General features: G+C 51.9%; 1 protein-coding gene across 3 annotated transcripts in view; it reads right to left on the reverse strand.

Annotated features, from left to right (window-relative positions):
- Nucleotides 1-17,120, reverse strand: part of WSCD2 (WSC domain containing 2) — a 75,966-nt gene that overhangs the window by 24,160 nt on the left and 34,686 nt on the right. For 2 of the 3 annotated variants that reach the window (XM_006762036.2, XM_015562856.1), the window contains exons 2-4: nt 7,291-8,200; nt 3,358-3,472; nt 2,715-2,899 (exon numbers count right to left, since the gene is read on the reverse strand). In XM_006762036.2, the coding sequence (XP_006762099.1) occupies nt 2,715-2,899; nt 3,358-3,472; nt 7,291-7,678 (688 nt within the window). In that variant the 5' untranslated portion in view covers nt 7,679-8,200. Of the gene's footprint in view, nt 1-2,714; nt 2,900-3,357; nt 3,473-7,290; nt 8,201-8,972; nt 8,984-17,120 lie in introns of those variants that run through there. The other variant, XM_015562857.1, reaches the window with a different exon arrangement.

Genomic DNA, 17,120 nt, shown 5'->3' on the forward strand with positions numbered 1-17,120 from the left:
TGGGAGCCTCCCAGCACCTCCCTACGGAAGGTGGATGTCCCCCACCCGCCCCAGCGGTGCCTGGAAGGTAACAAGCCCCCTTTGAGTCCGCACAGTCCTCAAGAGTTCTGTGCCACTGTTCGGGGAGACACAGTCACGACACAGTGCTGATACCAACGGGTGATGCTACAAACGGGATCTGTGTCCGTCCTCCCTGCCTCCTGGAGGCACCAGGTCGTTTCTGTGACGGATGGAATACCAGCGAGTGTCATGTGCTGGTGACCTGGAGCCTCCCGTTCTCCAGGCTTCGCTCGCTCTATTCCCTTTGCCTAGATTTTTCTCCCACCTCTTGGCAATGCGCCTTGAGTCTGGATATCTCCCTCTTCTCACTCATGTGGAACCCCATGTGGTGTTTTTCAAACCCCATGTGGTGTTTTTCGAGGCCCTAATCAAACAGCCCTCCTCAGGGAGCCTTCCCGAAGGAGGTTCCATTGAGCCACTTCTGCTCTCTGGGCCTCAGTTTCCAAAACTGTAAAATGGGACATCAGAAAGGAAGGTGCTTCCCACACGGCACCCAACACCTGAACTCTGCTGAGCCTGGACTATTGCTCGTGGCTAGAACACAAGGCTCTCTCTTTCACCTGGAAATCCCCTTTGAGGAAGATTCAGCTCCAATGTTGCTCCCCTGGCACATACCCCTCCCCAGTGGCCTTGGGCCTGTCTCTCCACTAGACACTGTAGGGGCTGCTCGCAAGCAATCATCCCGCCCTCCTACTGTTCCAAGGGCAAAACACATCCTTGCTTAGTGGTCTTCAGGTGTTGAGACTTATATTTCAGCTTATTAAAAAGTCCCAGAGGATCAGTGAGCATGTTATTATAATAGGTGATCTCAGAAGTGTGTGTGTGTGTGTGTGTGTGTGTGTGTGTGTGTGTGTGCGAGAGAGAGAGAGAGAGAGAGAGAGAGAGAGAGAGAGAGAGAGAGTGTGAATGTCCAAGTTGAACATTAACCAAAAGGACATCTGGCCGATAATGACACTCACAGCCCCATCCTGTTACCTGGCTCATCCCATCCACTGGTTGTTTGAGTGGCAGCATCTTTCCTTCTAAATACCATGACACAAAGGCCATCTCTTCAGATGGTGAAAGCCACCATCAAAACAACATAAATATTGGCACAAGGATTCAGTGATGGGGATGATAAATCTACCATCAAATTAAAACCTCATTACATGAATGGCCAAACCAGGAACTGGCTGTGTGAACATTCTCCAGCCTGGATTTTTCATACGCCACCTGCGCCCTCTGCCAGCCAGGCCTGCAGACCCACAGGGAGGCAGGTGGGGCATCCATTTGCAGAAACCGGCCCCTTTGCAAACTGGCAGCAGGCTCACTCGATACTACTGCAGAGCAAAGCTTGAACCGGGCTTCAAAAACATGGAGTTTATAAAACAGAATACATTATCGAGCAAACCATGGATGAATTTTTATAAACAATGGCATTCACATGGAAGAGACCTCTCTGTGCGTGCAGACAGGCGTGAAGTTCTGTGTGGGCAAGCCTGCATTCCAGGCGGGCCTTATCGGCTCCACTGGGGCCTAAGGCCTTATTGCTTATTAAAGTGCGGTCCCTGGACCAGCAGCCTAGCATCACTTGGGAGCTCCTTAAAAACGCAGTATCCCACCCGGACCTGCTGAATCAGAATGTGTGTTTTAATAAGATCCCCATAGGCTTCAACTGCACTGTCAAGTTTGGGCAGCGCTGGCTCCAGGGTAAACAGGACCATCCTCAGCCCTCCATCTTTTGTCAAGGCCATTAGCTCTTTTTACAGGTCTGAAGGTCACCTTTAATTAGACTGCATGGCCTTGGGCAAGTTTACTTAAATTCATTAAACCTCGCTTTCCTCACTGTAAAATTCTCAATGGTAACATCCCTGCCCAGAAAGGTTGTAGGGAAGGTAAATGAGTTGGGTCCTGCCGTGGGCTTAGCACGGTGCCCGGAACAGGGCAGATTTTGACGTTCAGATATTAATTGCTTTTAAACATCCACAGAGGGGACAGTGGGATGGTGTCCATAGCAGAAGCCCGGCTCCCATCCTCTCCATTCGTCCCCCTTCCTCCCTTCCTCAGGTTGGAAACTGAGAACTTTTCCAACAAGACTGAAGCACTGACAAGCGAGGAATGAACTCTCTCCACGGGAGCATTAAAGACACAGGCTCTGCAGTTGGTTTCAATTCTCTGTTTATGTGACACTGAGCCTCAGTTTCCTCATCTGTAAAATGGGAGTAGGTGACTCATAGTGCCTATTTGAAGCATGAGTGTGAGAATTAGCTGTACTATTCCATATAAGGACTTAGCGGAGGGTGCATTGTTTGCCACTGTCATTGTCATTGTTATCATCGTTAGAGGCAATCTGCTTTCAGAAACTCAGGAAGGACAGGCTCAGCTCAGGCTCTAGCTCGGATGAAGGAGGAAGATGGGGGCAAGTGGTCCAGCAGGCAACTCAGGGTGGGAGAGAAGGGGCGGAGGGTGGAAACAAGCCAAGCAGCTGAAGCAAAGGGCTCTGCCTGGGATCGGTGGGAGGTGAGTCTGGGCAGGACTGTGGCAGCCTTGGAGAGCAGCCAATAGCATGGGAGTGATGGGAGCCATCGAAGGTGCGGGGTAGACGTGCAGGTAGGCAGGCGAGGGCCAGGGCCAAGGAAGGAGCCGCAGAGAGGGGCAGGGTCCAACTCACGTACACCTGCGGGCCGACTCCTGGGCCAGCTGCAGCCGGTAGACGGAGAGGCGGTTGGCGCCGCCGCATAGGCTGCCTCGCTCGCCCTTGCACTCCATGTCGCACTCGGCCTCGCTCACGTTTGTCGCCTGGATCTTGTGGCCGCAGTAGCACTCGGCCCCGAACTCCAGCCCGGCATACAGGTAACCCCTGGGGAAGGCTGCGGTCAGGCCAGGGCAGCTGCCGCCATGGAGACCCCAGGGACAGGGAGACTCACCCAGCGAGGAGACCTGGGGATGGGAGGGCACTGGGGGCCAGGACCCCTAGGGACCACCCACCTGCCTTCATCCCTGCCTGGTGTCTTATACCCCCATTCACCTATCCACATACACATACCATGGCCATATTGACTACCACCTGTATACACCTCCGGCACAAGGCATGCTACACACACACACACACACACACACAGCCACCTGTATACACCTCCGGCACAAGGCATGCTTCACACACACACACACTTATGCATCCACAGCCTTACAAAACCCTTTCTTTGTGGCCACATGCTCACCCTCCATCACATGCTCCCATGGAAAAGAACACCACAGGCAGGAACCTGAGAAGGAAGGGGTCCAAAATGAATGGAGCCTGGGACGTCGGGGCCCTACCGTTCTGCACAGTTGTCCTGGCAACGGAAGACGGTCATCTTTTTGTAGTCAAAAAAGGACACGCCTCGCAGGGCCCGACTCTGGGTGTCGTCCAGGTAGCAGCCGATGTACTTGGCTTTGGGAAGAGGAGAAAAGTCAGACAGGGCTGGGGTCAAGGCTGAAAGGGTGACAGGAGTGAGCAGGTGCCTTGGCTGTGTGGCCTCATGGACTTTTTGGTACCAGTTCCTTCCTCTGAGCAGAAAAGCAGGCAGGAGAAACTGACAGTCATGGGCATTGGTAGAACGTGGTCCCTAAGGGCAGTGGAGTCAAAGGGGAAAGGCTGGGGGCCCTGGAGGCCAGCAGAGACGAGGAGGGGACTCCTCTGTGGCCAGAATTAAGGTCAACCCTGAGCTCCACTGGTGACGAGTGGGCCCGCGGGAATCCAAGCCAAGGCCACTCCATAGCACCAAGCAATGAGGCCCACACTGAGACAGCTCTGAAGAGCCTGACCCTCGACAGCATGTCATTATTTCTACAAGAGGCCTTACGATATTTCCCTTAGAACGAACACGGGACTCAAGGTCAAGGCCTTCCTCTAGCCCTGGTCACTTTCTAGCCCTGGCCTGGGGAGGGGTGGGGGGAAGATTGGGCCAGTTAACCTCTCTTAGCCTAGTTTTCTTCATAGTGGGGATGAGAATACCAACCCAGCGAGGTTAAAAGGGGATGACTTGTGTCGATGTTTCTACCGTAGTGTGTTGCATACAGCAGGCCCGACGTTAAGGGGAGGGGATAAGACACTGGCCAGTCACAGTGCTGCTGTGAACTTTACAGGTTGCCTCCACTGTGGGCCAAGGTGAACGCTTCCATCCGAAGGGAAATTTTAAATTATGTCCAACGACCATCTACTAGGTACTTCATTTTCTTAAAGGTAGTAAACACCTCCCTGTACTTCGTGGTAAATAGCAATTCTGACCTACGAAGATCACACTTACCATTTATAAAGTCCCTTCCCATATGTTCTGACAATTATTACTATTGATTTGGACATAGAATTTGCCAGGTGCTTTACACATCGAATTTTTACAATGATCCTATGAGATAAGTACTAATATCCTCAGTCTACACAGAAGAGGAAACCAAGGCCCAGAGAGGTTAAGTCACTTGCCCAAGGAACCACAGCTTGCGCATCTGAACCGAGGATTGGACCCATACACTCTGGCCCATCTTGCTGCTTCTTAACTCTGGGGAGCTTTGCGATGACCCACGTGAAGGGGGAAGTGCTGGCATGCTCACACTCTTCTCTCTCTCTCTTTTTTAATGTTTTTGTTGATTTTAGAGAGACAGAGAGATAGAAACGTCAGTGTAAGAGCAACATCGATGCAACATTGATTAACTGCCCCCCACTGGGGATTGAGCCCACAACCCGGACATGTGCCCTGACGAGGAATTGAACTGGTGACCTCTTAGTGCAGGGGATGACACCCAATCACCTAAGCCACACTGGCCCGGGGCACTCACACTCTTCTTAGACTGATCAGAGGCCCAGAAAGGTGGAATGGCCTGCCTGAACGCTGCGGCTAACTGGGATCAGAACAAAGGTTCCATGGGATCCCAAACCAGTGCTCTTTCCTCCACTCCACTTGGAAGGAAGTAGCTGGAAATTGGACGCAGGATCCAGCCAGCCCTGGAATTACACGGCCCCCATAGGGATGACCGAGGCCAATACCACATGCCGCTTGCTCACTCTCCCTGGCTGGCTGCTGTCTGTCTAAACTGCGGGCTTCTCGCCCCCTCACTCCTGCTGCAGAGCAGGGTCTAGCAGAGGGAGCCGGCTCGCTGCATGGTGCCCCTCAACACCGCTCTGCTAAGTGCAGGATTTGTCGGCCCCGCAGGAGACACGCCTCGACCTCCATCACCTTGAATTTCTTGAGAGAGACAGAGGTGATCTGGCCGACTAAGAACAGCTCATCTTTTAAGAGAAACATCGCCTCCCTGGAGCAGGCGTGTCACACGGTGACAGCTCCAGGGGAGCCCACGTCTCGTCACTGTGCTTGTTCAACAACGTCTGTCCCTCCTGCCACAGATGGGATCATGCCCTGTGACCGCGGGGAGACACTCACCTTGGCAGGGCCAGTCAGTATTGTCTCTCCCACCAGCCAGTGATGGATTGCTCTGGGGAAGGGCACATGACCCATTCGTTCGATTTTTATAAATTAAAGCTGGGTGTGTGTGTGTGTGTGTGTGTGGGGGGGGAATCGGTTTCCCTTGGGATATGACGTTGGCATTCTCTAAGACCAGAGCTACCAACAGCCACCATCCCTGGTACCAAAGTCACTCTGTGTTGAAGAACCAAGCTCAGGCAGACACAGCAGAGAAGAGAGTAAGAAACCATTCATTTAAAAATCCAGCCCCTTCCATAGCTGGGGACAAGTCCCAGTACATTTTCCTCTTTAGCTTAAGCTGATTCAAGACTGATACGCTGGTTCTCAAGCTAAGTGGCTTGGGTCTGTGCAGCTCTGAGGGTCTAGAGCAAATCCGTGCCAGGCCTGTCTACTCCTTTTGTTCCGTGCACCACACCAAGTCCCAGCTTGACAGAAGGGCATCTCCATCCTCACCAGGGGGCCCTTCATGGAGGGAGAATGGGGAAGGGTGGTTCCTTGGGAGAAGAGCTGGGATTCAACTGTAGGTCATGTGCCCCCAAACCTGGGCTTTTAAATGCTGCTGCACCCCCTCCTTCTCCCTCCCCTAGGCCAGGCATCAGGATGAGATGCCCCATGTAAAGACTTGTTGCATGGCTGGCTGGCGTGGCTCAGTGGTTCAGCACTGACCTATGAACTAGGAGGTCACGGTTTGATTCCCAGTCAGGGCACATGCTCAGGTTGTGGGCTCAATCCCCAGTGTGGGGCGTGCAGGAGGCAGCCGATCGATGATTCTCTCTCATCACTGATGTTTCTATCTCTCTCTCCCTCTCCCTTTCTCTCTGAAATCAATAAAACTATATTTATAAAAAAGAGACTTATTGCACGGACAGATGATGCTCTGTTCCCTCATCTGTCAATAGGAGGGATAAAAAGACACACGGCCCACGGGCATATTCCACACTGCGACCTGCTGAGTGGCTGAGCTCTCCTGGCCAAAGTATGGATATGGAGGCGGTTTCCTCCCCGTCCTGGGCCAGGGCTGGGGATGCCTTCCCCACCGACACTTCAGTGCAGGCGGTGACAAACACAACGTGGTCCCTGTCCGAGTTCTCCCTCCGCCTAGCCTCCAGATACATGTGGGTGCCTCCAACCCACTTCAGCCATTTCTCCAGAGCCCCGCCTTCAAATCCTGCCCAGGCGGCAGAATCCCTCAGACAAGAAGGGGAGGCCAGGGGTCTAAGACAGTCCACGTCACAGGCCACTTGAGGGTGGATGAATGGCTGAGGCCACACCATCTATCAGCTCGTCTCCACCGCTGTGCACATATCGCTGAGATGGCAAAGTCGCCCCAGCTGGGCTATTTGTCTCAAGCCCAGAGACCAGCAAGGGCTGAGCTTGGGGAAAACGCCCTCCCCGTGGTGTTTTTTTCCTTTCCTTTCCCTTTTGTCTTTTGCTTCAGTTAATCTTCTTCTCCAAGAAATGTTGCTCTCTTCAATAAAGGTGATTTGTTAAAAGGGGAGCTAACCGTGACTAATTTGCATTCCTTTTATTCACTGTCTGTGGGTAGATTCACAAACAGGAGACCGTACATACGAAAAGAACGGTTTTGAGGTCAACCGGCTCTGGGTTCAGATCCTGCCACAGCAGTGGCCTTGTGCTATTTATTACTCAAGCTCCCAGAGACACTGTTCTCCTGCCTGAAAAGTGGGAATAGAAACAGAGGTGTTGTGTCCTCCCCTAAAATCCGTATGTTGAAGTCCCCCCTCCCCCAGCATCTCAGCCCCCTCCATGCCCAGGTGCTCACTCCTCTTACCTCGCTCCTCCTCCTTCTCTCGGACAGCCCTCCCCTTGAGGGCTCGGCTCCAGGCTCCACCTCCGTAGTCGCCCAGCTTGGCTCTCTCATTCCCATCTTTGCCCTTGAACCAGGGTCCATGTCCGTATCTGTGGGCGAGGCTCAAGGTTTCCCCCGCGTCCCTGAAGCCTCTGCCCAGATGCCAGTCTCCGAGGAAGGGCAGCTCGGCGCCCTCGGCCGGGGCCCTGGCGGCAGGGCTGGCCTGGTTCTGGGAGACGGCCGGCTGGCCCACAAAGCCAGCGTGAAGGAAGACGAGGCTCCCAGCCGTCAGGTAGAGCACCAGGAAGGTAAAGAAACGCACAGGTTTTCGGCGGAAGTACCGCTGGAACTTGAACCAGAGCTTGGCCATAGCGGGATCATTCCGGACTGGCTGGCTGGGGCTTGGCTGGAGGGGCCACAGGGCAGGGATGGAGGGGGCTTCCTTTCCCCAGCTCCCCTTAGGGTTGGGACCCCTGGGAGCCTTCAGTCTTCTTCCTTCTGCGAAGGCAACTGCCAGGATCAGAGCTGGAGGGCGTCTAGCACGTGGCTGACCAGCCCACCCAAGGTCAAGGTGAGCGTCTTTGGGCCACAAGAGGAGTTTTGAGGCTCAGGACACCCAGGAGTTGGTCCCATTTTCCTACATCTTGTTCTTGGCCTCAGGGAGCCCCAAAGAGCTATGAGAGGAGCAAGTGGAGGAGGATTCGCGGGTCAGCAGCAGCCAGAGTGCCCTCCTCGCCTTTCTCAGCTGCTCTGGCCGGTCGGGGCTGGATTGTTTCACTGAGGCTGTTTCCGGCTTCTTTCCCAGGTGGGGACCACGCTCTGTGTGTCCACTCGTGGAAACAGAAGCTGGCGGGCTTCCATCCGGTCAAGCATCAGGGCTCAGGGCTGCCACCTGCAATGCAGCACAGGCACAGGCATGAGAAGCTTCCACACAGAGGCCGGAGCTCGAAGGCTCTCAAACATTTTCAATCATCGATCGGTTGCCTCTGGATCGGTTGTCTCCTGTGTGCACCCCGACCAGGGAACAGCAACCTTTCGGTGCATGGGATGACGCACGACCAACTGAGCCCACCAGCCAGAGCCATTTTTTTAAAATAAAAGTTTAGTGAGCAGCTACTATATGTAGCAGACACTGTCCTTGGTGCTGGAGATAAAGCTGTGAATGAGAAAGGCTCACATTCTAGTGGGAGAGATCAAGTCCATGGTCCCTCTCCTTTATACAATGAAGAAAAGGGGAAAAAAAGGTTTATTTAGCAACATATTCATTCACTAAAATTTACCCTGCTTTGTGCCAAGCCCTCTGTGTATTATCTCATTTAGTCTTCCCCATGGTCCTATGGGAGGTCACTATTTCCCCATTTTACATCTGAGGAAACTGAGGCCACAGACTTGGTGAGTGGTGGCATTGGGATTTGAACTCAGGATCGTCCAAATTTAAAACCACAGCTCTTATCCACTGCCTTTTTTGACTGTGTCCTTTCCCCACGTGGTCTGGATGTCACTTGGGAATTTGGAGACGGTCCCTGAAGCAGCAGCCCATCTGCACTGCCTCCCAGTGACCAGCAGGGGCTCACCCTTTGGACAGGGTCCCTCAGAGTGTGGTCTGAGAAGCATCGGATTCAGAGTCACCTAGAAGCCTGGATAAAGATGCCTGACTTCTCCAACCAAGAGAAGGGAAAACCTAAGGTGTAACAAGGTGCCCTCAGGTGATGGTGATGAGCACAAAGGTTTGAGAACCACTGCTTTAAGAGTAAACCTTCAGGATCATCACCAGGAGAAAAATAGAACGTAAATTAGAAAAGAGAAAAGAAAACTCAGCTTGGCTGGTGTTGTTTCATTCTAACACCAGCAGGGGGCCTCATCACAATCTTGGTGAAAGCATGGATTCAACTGTCAGCCACTGGGCCATCTGAATGGTAACAGTCCCTCCTAATCCAGACAGTAGCACGGGAATTTAATTAACTGTGGTTCAAGGTAGAGATGGCCAATCCCCCAAATACCTTTCCATTCACCCAGGAACTAAGTACTGAGCACCTACTATGCACCAGTTACTATTGTGATCAGTGAACAAAACAGCCCCCAATCCATGCTCTGGTGGGGTCAAACTATCTGTTCACCCATAGATTCATCCATCGCTCCATCATCCTTTAATCCATCCATCAGTCCACATACCCATCCATCCATCAAGTCACAATCTATCAACCCATCCATCATCCATTCCTTAATCCAACCATCAATCTACCTACACCTCCATCCACCCACCATTAATCCATCCATCCACCCATCTGAACTGTAACAGCACATTCATCTAACTCTCCACCTATCCACTCAGCTACCCATTCTTCCATTCATTTTAAAACACATGTTTCTTGCCTATCTGTGTGTGCTTGGGATGCAGAAATAAATAATTCAGAGTCTCTGCTATCAGATAATTCAGAACCTCCCCTGGGAAACAGCAATTTAAATAATCACTACACCAAATCACTGTACAGATAGGCAGTGATAAATCCTGTAGTAGATGTAAGTATAAGATATAGAACAGCAATTAATATGAATAACTCATGTTTGTTGAGCACTTACTGTGTGCCAGACATTGCTCTAAACACATAATACTCTGATTTCATCCTCATAACCATTCTATGAGGGAGATCTGTATTGATTTTACAGAGGAGAGAAATGAGCTCAGAGAGGTTAAGTAACTTGTCCAGGGCCACACACTTGGTAAGCGGCAGCTGGGGTGCGAACCCAGGGACAGTGGATTTCACAGGCTGTATTCCTCACCTTGTGTCTAGACTGGTCTTGTATCCCTTTGAGAACCTGATGAAAATTACAGACATACACACAGAAAAGAATGCTTGTACATAGGCACTCAGATTTGGCTTTACAATGTTAGGGGGTTTGAGGACCAGGGGGTGAGGAGTCCTTGGATTGTGAGAGCCCAGAAAAGTAAGGGTTTAAAAAATAAGGGTCTTTGAGCAGGCAGGTCTCTCAAGAAGGACACCCCAGGGAGGAGGAACTGCACAGATGAAGGAGGGGGGGTTCTGGAGGGGAAGAAGCTTCGGGCATGGTGGGAACGCAGGTAAGCAGTGGGCAGGGGCCGGACCGTGGGGATCTGGGATGCCAAGCTCAGGAGCTGGGCTGGGCTCTAACATCGCACGGGGGGATCACGGGAGTTTTGTGATCACACTGTCACTTGGAAGCTTCCTGGCAGTGGATGGTGCCTCCTGGTGTTCCATGTGCAAGAACATGCCAGATGTTTTCGCAGCTGGGCCAGGATGAGAAAAGGCCAGCAGCCCTCATGGGATGGACAGGGGTCGCCAACCCTCCAGAGGCTTTCAGGCAAGAGCATGGACCCTGGAGGCAGGCCAACCCGGGTTCAAATCCTGCCTCTCCCATGGGGGCAAGACACCTCTTTGCACCCACTGAGGTGCCTCATCTGTGAAGTAAACATAAGAATCTTGACATCACACAGATACATTGCTGGAAGGATTGAATTAAAAATTGCAGGAAGAGGTCCTAGCTGGTTTGGCTCAGTGGACAGAGCATCGGCCTGCGGACTGAAGGGTCCCGGGTTCTATTCCAGGAAAGGGCACATGCCCAGGTTGTGGGCCTGATCCCCAGTAGAAGGCGTGCAGGAGGCGGCCGATCAATGATTCTCTCTCATCATTGATGTTTCTATCTCTCTCTCCCGCTCCCTTCCTCACGGAAATAAAAATATATTTAAAAAAATTGCAGGTAGAGTGTCTGGCACATAGTAGGTGCTCAAGAAAAGGGCCCCGCCCTCACTCCTCTCATGGGCACACGTGAGCAGCCTCTGAAGCCATTTGCCAAGCAGGTGTCGCAAAGATTTGGGCTGCTGTGTTCTCCCTGGCCTTTTCTCTCTCTGAGGGTATTTCTGGGCCTACTCCTTTACTGTTGTTCCCTTCTCATTCTTTTCTATTTCAGCACATCTTTTCTCTAAGTGGGTGCCAAGTAGGTTTTAAGAGGATGATGAGCTCATTGGGAACTGTCAGGGAGGCTTTGATGGGGTGGGGAGTGAACAGGCCCTCCCAGGAAGGGACTGAGGAGGGGGCTCCTCCTGGGAAGGGGGTGCTAACTGAGCCTCCCATACCACCCTGCCAGTGTTGGGAGGCAGGGGCGAGTCGGGAGGGAGAGCAAACTGGATCTGAGCTCCACGAGGTAGGACCATGTCTGACCTCTCACTGCGTTAGCCCCAGCATGTGGTGCGGTGGGTCCCCAGGAAACACCAGTGGGGGAGATGAATGCAAAGAATCAGGGACCAGCCTCCCCACCAGGGCTTGAGCTACATCGACGGCTCCACGCCAGGTGTCAGAGCACCCAGTGACCGCCTCGGAGCACTGTCCATTCAGGCTCTGTGGAGGTGACATCCTGCATTACTCAGCTCTGGCTGGGCCAGGGTTTCAGGGTCCCTGCTGAGCCGCAGTCTCACCTCCCCAAGGGAACCCCAAAGTCTTCTCTGCCTCTCATATCCATCCATCATTTCCTCCCCACACAAGCACCTCTCTCTCTCTTTCTCAGACAGAAATTCTACCCCAAAGATCATGGGGAAATGAAGCTAGCTGCCACTTGTTGAGCGCCTACTGTATGCTGGACACTACTTAAAGGTTTTACAAACACATTCTTACAACCTTGTCCCTCCTGGCAGCCTGTGAGCAGGTGTGAAGGTCCTCCCTGATCCATAGGTTGCGCGTCCACAGCCTCGGGTGGGGGCTCGGCTGGCCTTCCACAAGCCCCTCCGTCTCACAGTCTCCACTTGTTCACTGCAAGTGGGAAACTACGACCGCATTAGCATCCTCCCTGGTCAGCACAGCTATGAGGCCAGGGCAGGTGTCACCACCTCTGAGCTGCAGCTTTCTCTCCATTAAGTGGGGTTTGACCGTAGACTCTCCCTCCTGGGGTTTGGGGAGGATTCAATGAGAGGCTCCCTCAGGCTGGACGGAGTGTGTGCTTGCTAAGAGCTGGCAACCATTGCTTCGTGCCTCTTTGTTTTACATGAGACCCCTCTGAGCCTCAGTTTCCCCGTCTGTCGAGCGTGGCAGATGACGCCTACCCTGCTCCCCTCCCAGGGCTAGCGGGAGTTCCTACAGGGCCGCCGCCCAGGGCCCCCTCGGTGGGAATGGTGGCATTTGGTTACTGCAGCCCGTGTTTCCAGGCGGAGCTCCGAATGTCTAAACACAGCCTATTTTTAGCACCGCAGTGAACCTCTGGGGTTAAGCTGCCAAGAAAATGACTGGCGGGCAGAGCTGCCCTGCGGGAAGGGAACACAGAAGGTGCGGCCGGCCTCGCCCTCCCTCCCCTGAAAGGGCCACAGTGCTGCTCCTTCCAGATTCCGGGGCAGGCGGATCTGGCTGGAAGCCCGTGAGGCTGGGCAGTGGTCCAGCCCTCCCTCCACAGCCCCCTGGACTCTACTTAACGGCACAGGATTGGGGACCAGCTGACCCCCTGGTCATCCAAGCTGGGCCAAGATAGGTCCTGAGAGAGTGGATTTGTGATTTCTTCACAGGTCTAGGTAGGAAAGGCAGCTGGGGATGTCCAAGATACTGGGAGCCCCGGGCAGAGGTGAAATTTTAGTCTTGGTCTAATGATAAAAAAAATCAGAAATCGCTGGTATTTGTTGAGCATTTACTATGTGCCAGGCACTGTGCTGAGCATCTTATTCCCACTGAGCCATTTAATGGCTCACGAGAACCCCCAGTGAGGTAGCTAGTCATCTCTCCGTGTCTTCAGTTTCCCCATCCATAGAATGGGGAAATAATAGTACTTATCTCATAGGGTTGGTGTGAGGACGAAACGAGTTAATATATGCAAGTGGCACCTAAGTGTTACCTTTCATTATAGTAATTTTTAGAGAATATGTGTGGTTTTGTGCCCCTTTTCCTGGTGTAATGACCCCATTTTCCTTCACGGAGGTTCTCCACCATCAAGTCTCAGCTCATATGGCTTGGGCAGAATGGAATCCCCTCACTAGCTGCAGGAAACTAAGAATGCAATTGCCTAGGAGTGCAGTTGCTAGGTCCTACTGTGAGCATCTTACGACCATCCTGAGAAGTGCCGACTTGTTTTGCAAAGCAGCTGTAGTGACAACTACTTTCAGTAGCGTGTGAGCATTCCTGTTGCTCCAAACCCATGTCAACACTTAATGCTATCAGTCCTTCTCATTTTGGCCAGCTGGTAGATCGGTACAGATGCTGGATGTGGCCCGCCCATAGAGGTAACTTCCAAATGCCATACGAAGGCAGCCTCAGTCAGTGACTGATAGATGTTGGGGTACACATTCCCCAGGTCTCTGCTGCACTAACTCTGAGGCTGTGTTTATCCTGAAGCTCCCCAGAGGGGCTCAGCCTCGATCACTCTCTGTGGTAGCTGACTTGACAGCACACGCCTTATGAGTTTCTTCCCCACTCAGGGTAGGGAAGGAGCCACTGCACTCTTTGCCTCCTAAATAAATGACTTATCAATGATACCGATTACTTGGAATATACCAAGACTTGTTCAACCTTTTCCTTATCATTAGATAGGTAAAATGTTTCCAGTGTCCCTCCCTTATAAACAAGTATGCTATGATTCGCCTCCTTTTGTCCTGATTCCTGAGAAGCAACACAGGGCCTCTCAGCAATGATGAGATGTAGGCACACTTATACCCATTTTACAGATGAGGAATCTAAGGCTCATGGAGATTATGTAACTTGTTCAAGCACACAGCCTGACAGAAGTGGAGCATGGATTCGAGGGCAGAACTGTCTAAGCCTCAATGTCATGATGCCATGGCACACACCCCGTGGACCACCAGGACAGCCGGCCCTCCCGTACCCACTGCATCTCTCAGTTACATCCCTCAGCTGAATCCCAGCCATAAGGGAAGGACCCTTCCTGAGCTTGTAGATGTGGAAGGCTGTCCCTCAGACACTTCTCTAGGTAGATGGACCCCCCCGCCCAACTCCTTTAATCAAAGTCCCTCTCCTCCTTCTAGCTCCTGGACCAGCCACTTGGCAAGTGGAAGAAGTGATCAAATAGTCTGAGAAATACCATTATGAATGTCCATCTTGTGGCTTTCCCTCACACTCATAAGGAATCCAGAATTTTATTAACCCAACTAACCCTGGGAAGAATTTGGCACCTTGACATGGTGTGTGGACACCCTGTTGTGTTGTTTTGCCAGTTTGGGGCCAGTCTTTGCAAAGCTGCAAAGGGCGTTTCTGTACAGACAGACTTACTTCTAGGGTCAAAACAGTGGGATTGCCATGTCCAAGATATTCCACGTGTGTGTGTGTGTGTGTGTGTGTGTGTGCACGCCGTCTATATTCATTTCCGTTCATCCTTCCAAAACTCGGGAAAATAAATGAGAAGGCAAAGTGCCATTAGCTAAATGGCCTTTAACACCCAGCCATCTGCCGTGATGTAATTAAATAAAAAAATCAGAGGGAGCATATGGTGCCCATTATAAATAAATATTAAAATTTTGTTTCCCTGGGTAATGACTCCAGTGCCTCTTGCTCAAACTTTATGGCCACTGTCACTTGCTGCGGGGACCCAGGCTGGGCCAGAGAGAGTGGAAGTGACTGCCAGGAAGAAACACATGAAGTGGCAGATCCAGTGTTAGACACTCCTGATCTGAACCTGCCTCGGCCACAGGGTGGCTGTGAGATCTTCCGCAGGTGGCCTCTCTGAGATTCAGTTTCCTCACCTGCAAAACAGACCAATCCACTCTGCCTCAGGAGGGAGGTAGGGAGCTTGAATGAGCTCACATCTTTAAAATACATTAACACAGTGATACTATATGTGCTAGTATTTATTGAGCACCTACTCTGTGTCAGGCACTGTCCTAGAAATTAACTTACTTAATTCTTACAACCATCCTATAGGAAATGTCTCATTTGTTAGCCCCACTTTACAGATGAGAAAACTGAGGTTCAGAAAGGTTAAGTCACCAGTGCAAGGTCACACAGCTAGGAATGGTAGAGCAGAGTTCAAACCCAGGCAGTCTGGTTACAGAGCCTTCACTCTGCTAAGCCTGACCTAAGAGTTTCTCCATAGACAGCCATTCTCTGCCCCAACTCCGGCCAACAGACTATCTCCTTCTTTCTCATGACAATACCACTTGCCCAGGCTTCATCTCAAGAAAAGGTAAGAGTCATGAATTGTGATGATTAGAGACCACCCAAGGTATGTGCGGAAGATACACTTAGGGGGGAAGGTCTCTGTAGTGAGTGACCCCCACTCCCTGTGCAGCGGGGTAGGTCCCAGTGGCCATCTTTGTGCCACACAACCCTGCCCCTTGGCATTGCTGGTGGACCACAGGTGGGCTCAGCTATGAAACTAGTCAACCGATTCTTGCCTTCCGGAATGCGGAGTTGAGATTTGAGACATTCGATCTCTGCAGGTCATCTGGACTAAGGACCTGCAGCCTGAGGAGCTCTCAGCACGAGTTCAAAGGAAGAGCAAACGTTACTCTGCAAAGAGAAGATGTAGAAAGCAAAGGGGCAGAGGACAGACCCAGCCAGAGACGCCGAGGAAGCCTTGGGTTCCTGGCTCGTGGAGAGCCTTCCAGGGTCACAGGAGCACGGAACCCGAAAACCTGGGTACCTTTCTTCCCACAGTGCTGGGTATACAGCAAGGACTCCATATGAGTTAGCTATGTAAAAGGGCAGCCATGCAAAACTAAACATCCTCTTACCATGACAACATCCACTCTCCTCGGTATTTACTTCAGACAGTCAAACGTTTATGTCCACACGAAAACCTGTGTGCAGATGTCTAGAGCAGCTTTATTCACTATCGCCCAAACCAGGAAGCAACGAGATGTCCTTTAGTAGGTGAGTGGATAAATAAACTGTGGGCAGCCATGGAAATATTATTCGTCATGAAAAGAAATGAGCTATCACGCCACCAGAAGACACGGAGGAGCCCGAAATGCATATTGCTACGTGAAAGAAGCCCATCGGAAAAGGCTGCGTGTGGTCTGATTCCAACAGAATGACATTCTGGAAAAGGCAAGACTAGGGAGACAGTAAAAAGATCAGTGGTTGCCAGGGGTTGGGGGGAGAGAGGGACAAGTGGGGGCACACAGGGGGATTTTAGGGCAGGGAAACAACTGTGTGAAACTATGCTGGTGGATACTCACAGAATGTACAAGACCAAGGGTGAACGCTGATGTGAAGTCTGGACTTTGGGTGATAATGATGTGTCAGTGTAGGTTCATCCACTATAACAAGTGGACCCTCTGATGGGGGGGCGGTGTTGATAGTGGGGGAGTCTGCGTGCGGTTGGGGGCAAGGGGTCTATGGGAAATCTCTGTACTTTCTGCTCACTTTTCCTGTGAACCTAAAACTGCTCTAAAAAGGAAAGTCTGTTTTTTAAAAATGAAAGGGCAATTATATACTTGAAAAGGAGGAACCCTTGGGAGAAGGTGCCAATGAACCATCCAAATTCTGGGGGTGGGGGGCCTGATTTGCTGGAAGGGACAGGGGGCACGAGGGGGCATAAACGGGTGAAGTGACAGGGCCCCTTGTCCTGGGGTTTGGTGAAGGAGGCCCAAGCCACAGGTCAGCCAATCCGCTGGCCTTCCCCGTAGGTGGCTGGCAGCCCTTCCCTGAGCCCAGATCACTTCCCCCCGAAGAGGGACCCCTAAAGAAAGGCCGCAAATCCCTGTCGTGAGCCATCTACCCTGGCATCGCCTCCTGCTGCAGCACTATCACGGCGCTTATTAAATTCATGTTTGAGTCGACACAAGCAGCCATGGCCTGGCCGAAGACATGTGGGTTCTGGAATGTGCTGGAGCCATCCGAGTCCTG

Source organism: Myotis davidii, unplaced genomic scaffold (genome assembly GCF_000327345.1).
Source record: "Myotis davidii unplaced genomic scaffold, ASM32734v1 scaffold478, whole genome shotgun sequence".
NCBI classification, from domain to species: Eukaryota; Metazoa; Chordata; class Mammalia; order Chiroptera; family Vespertilionidae; genus Myotis; species Myotis davidii.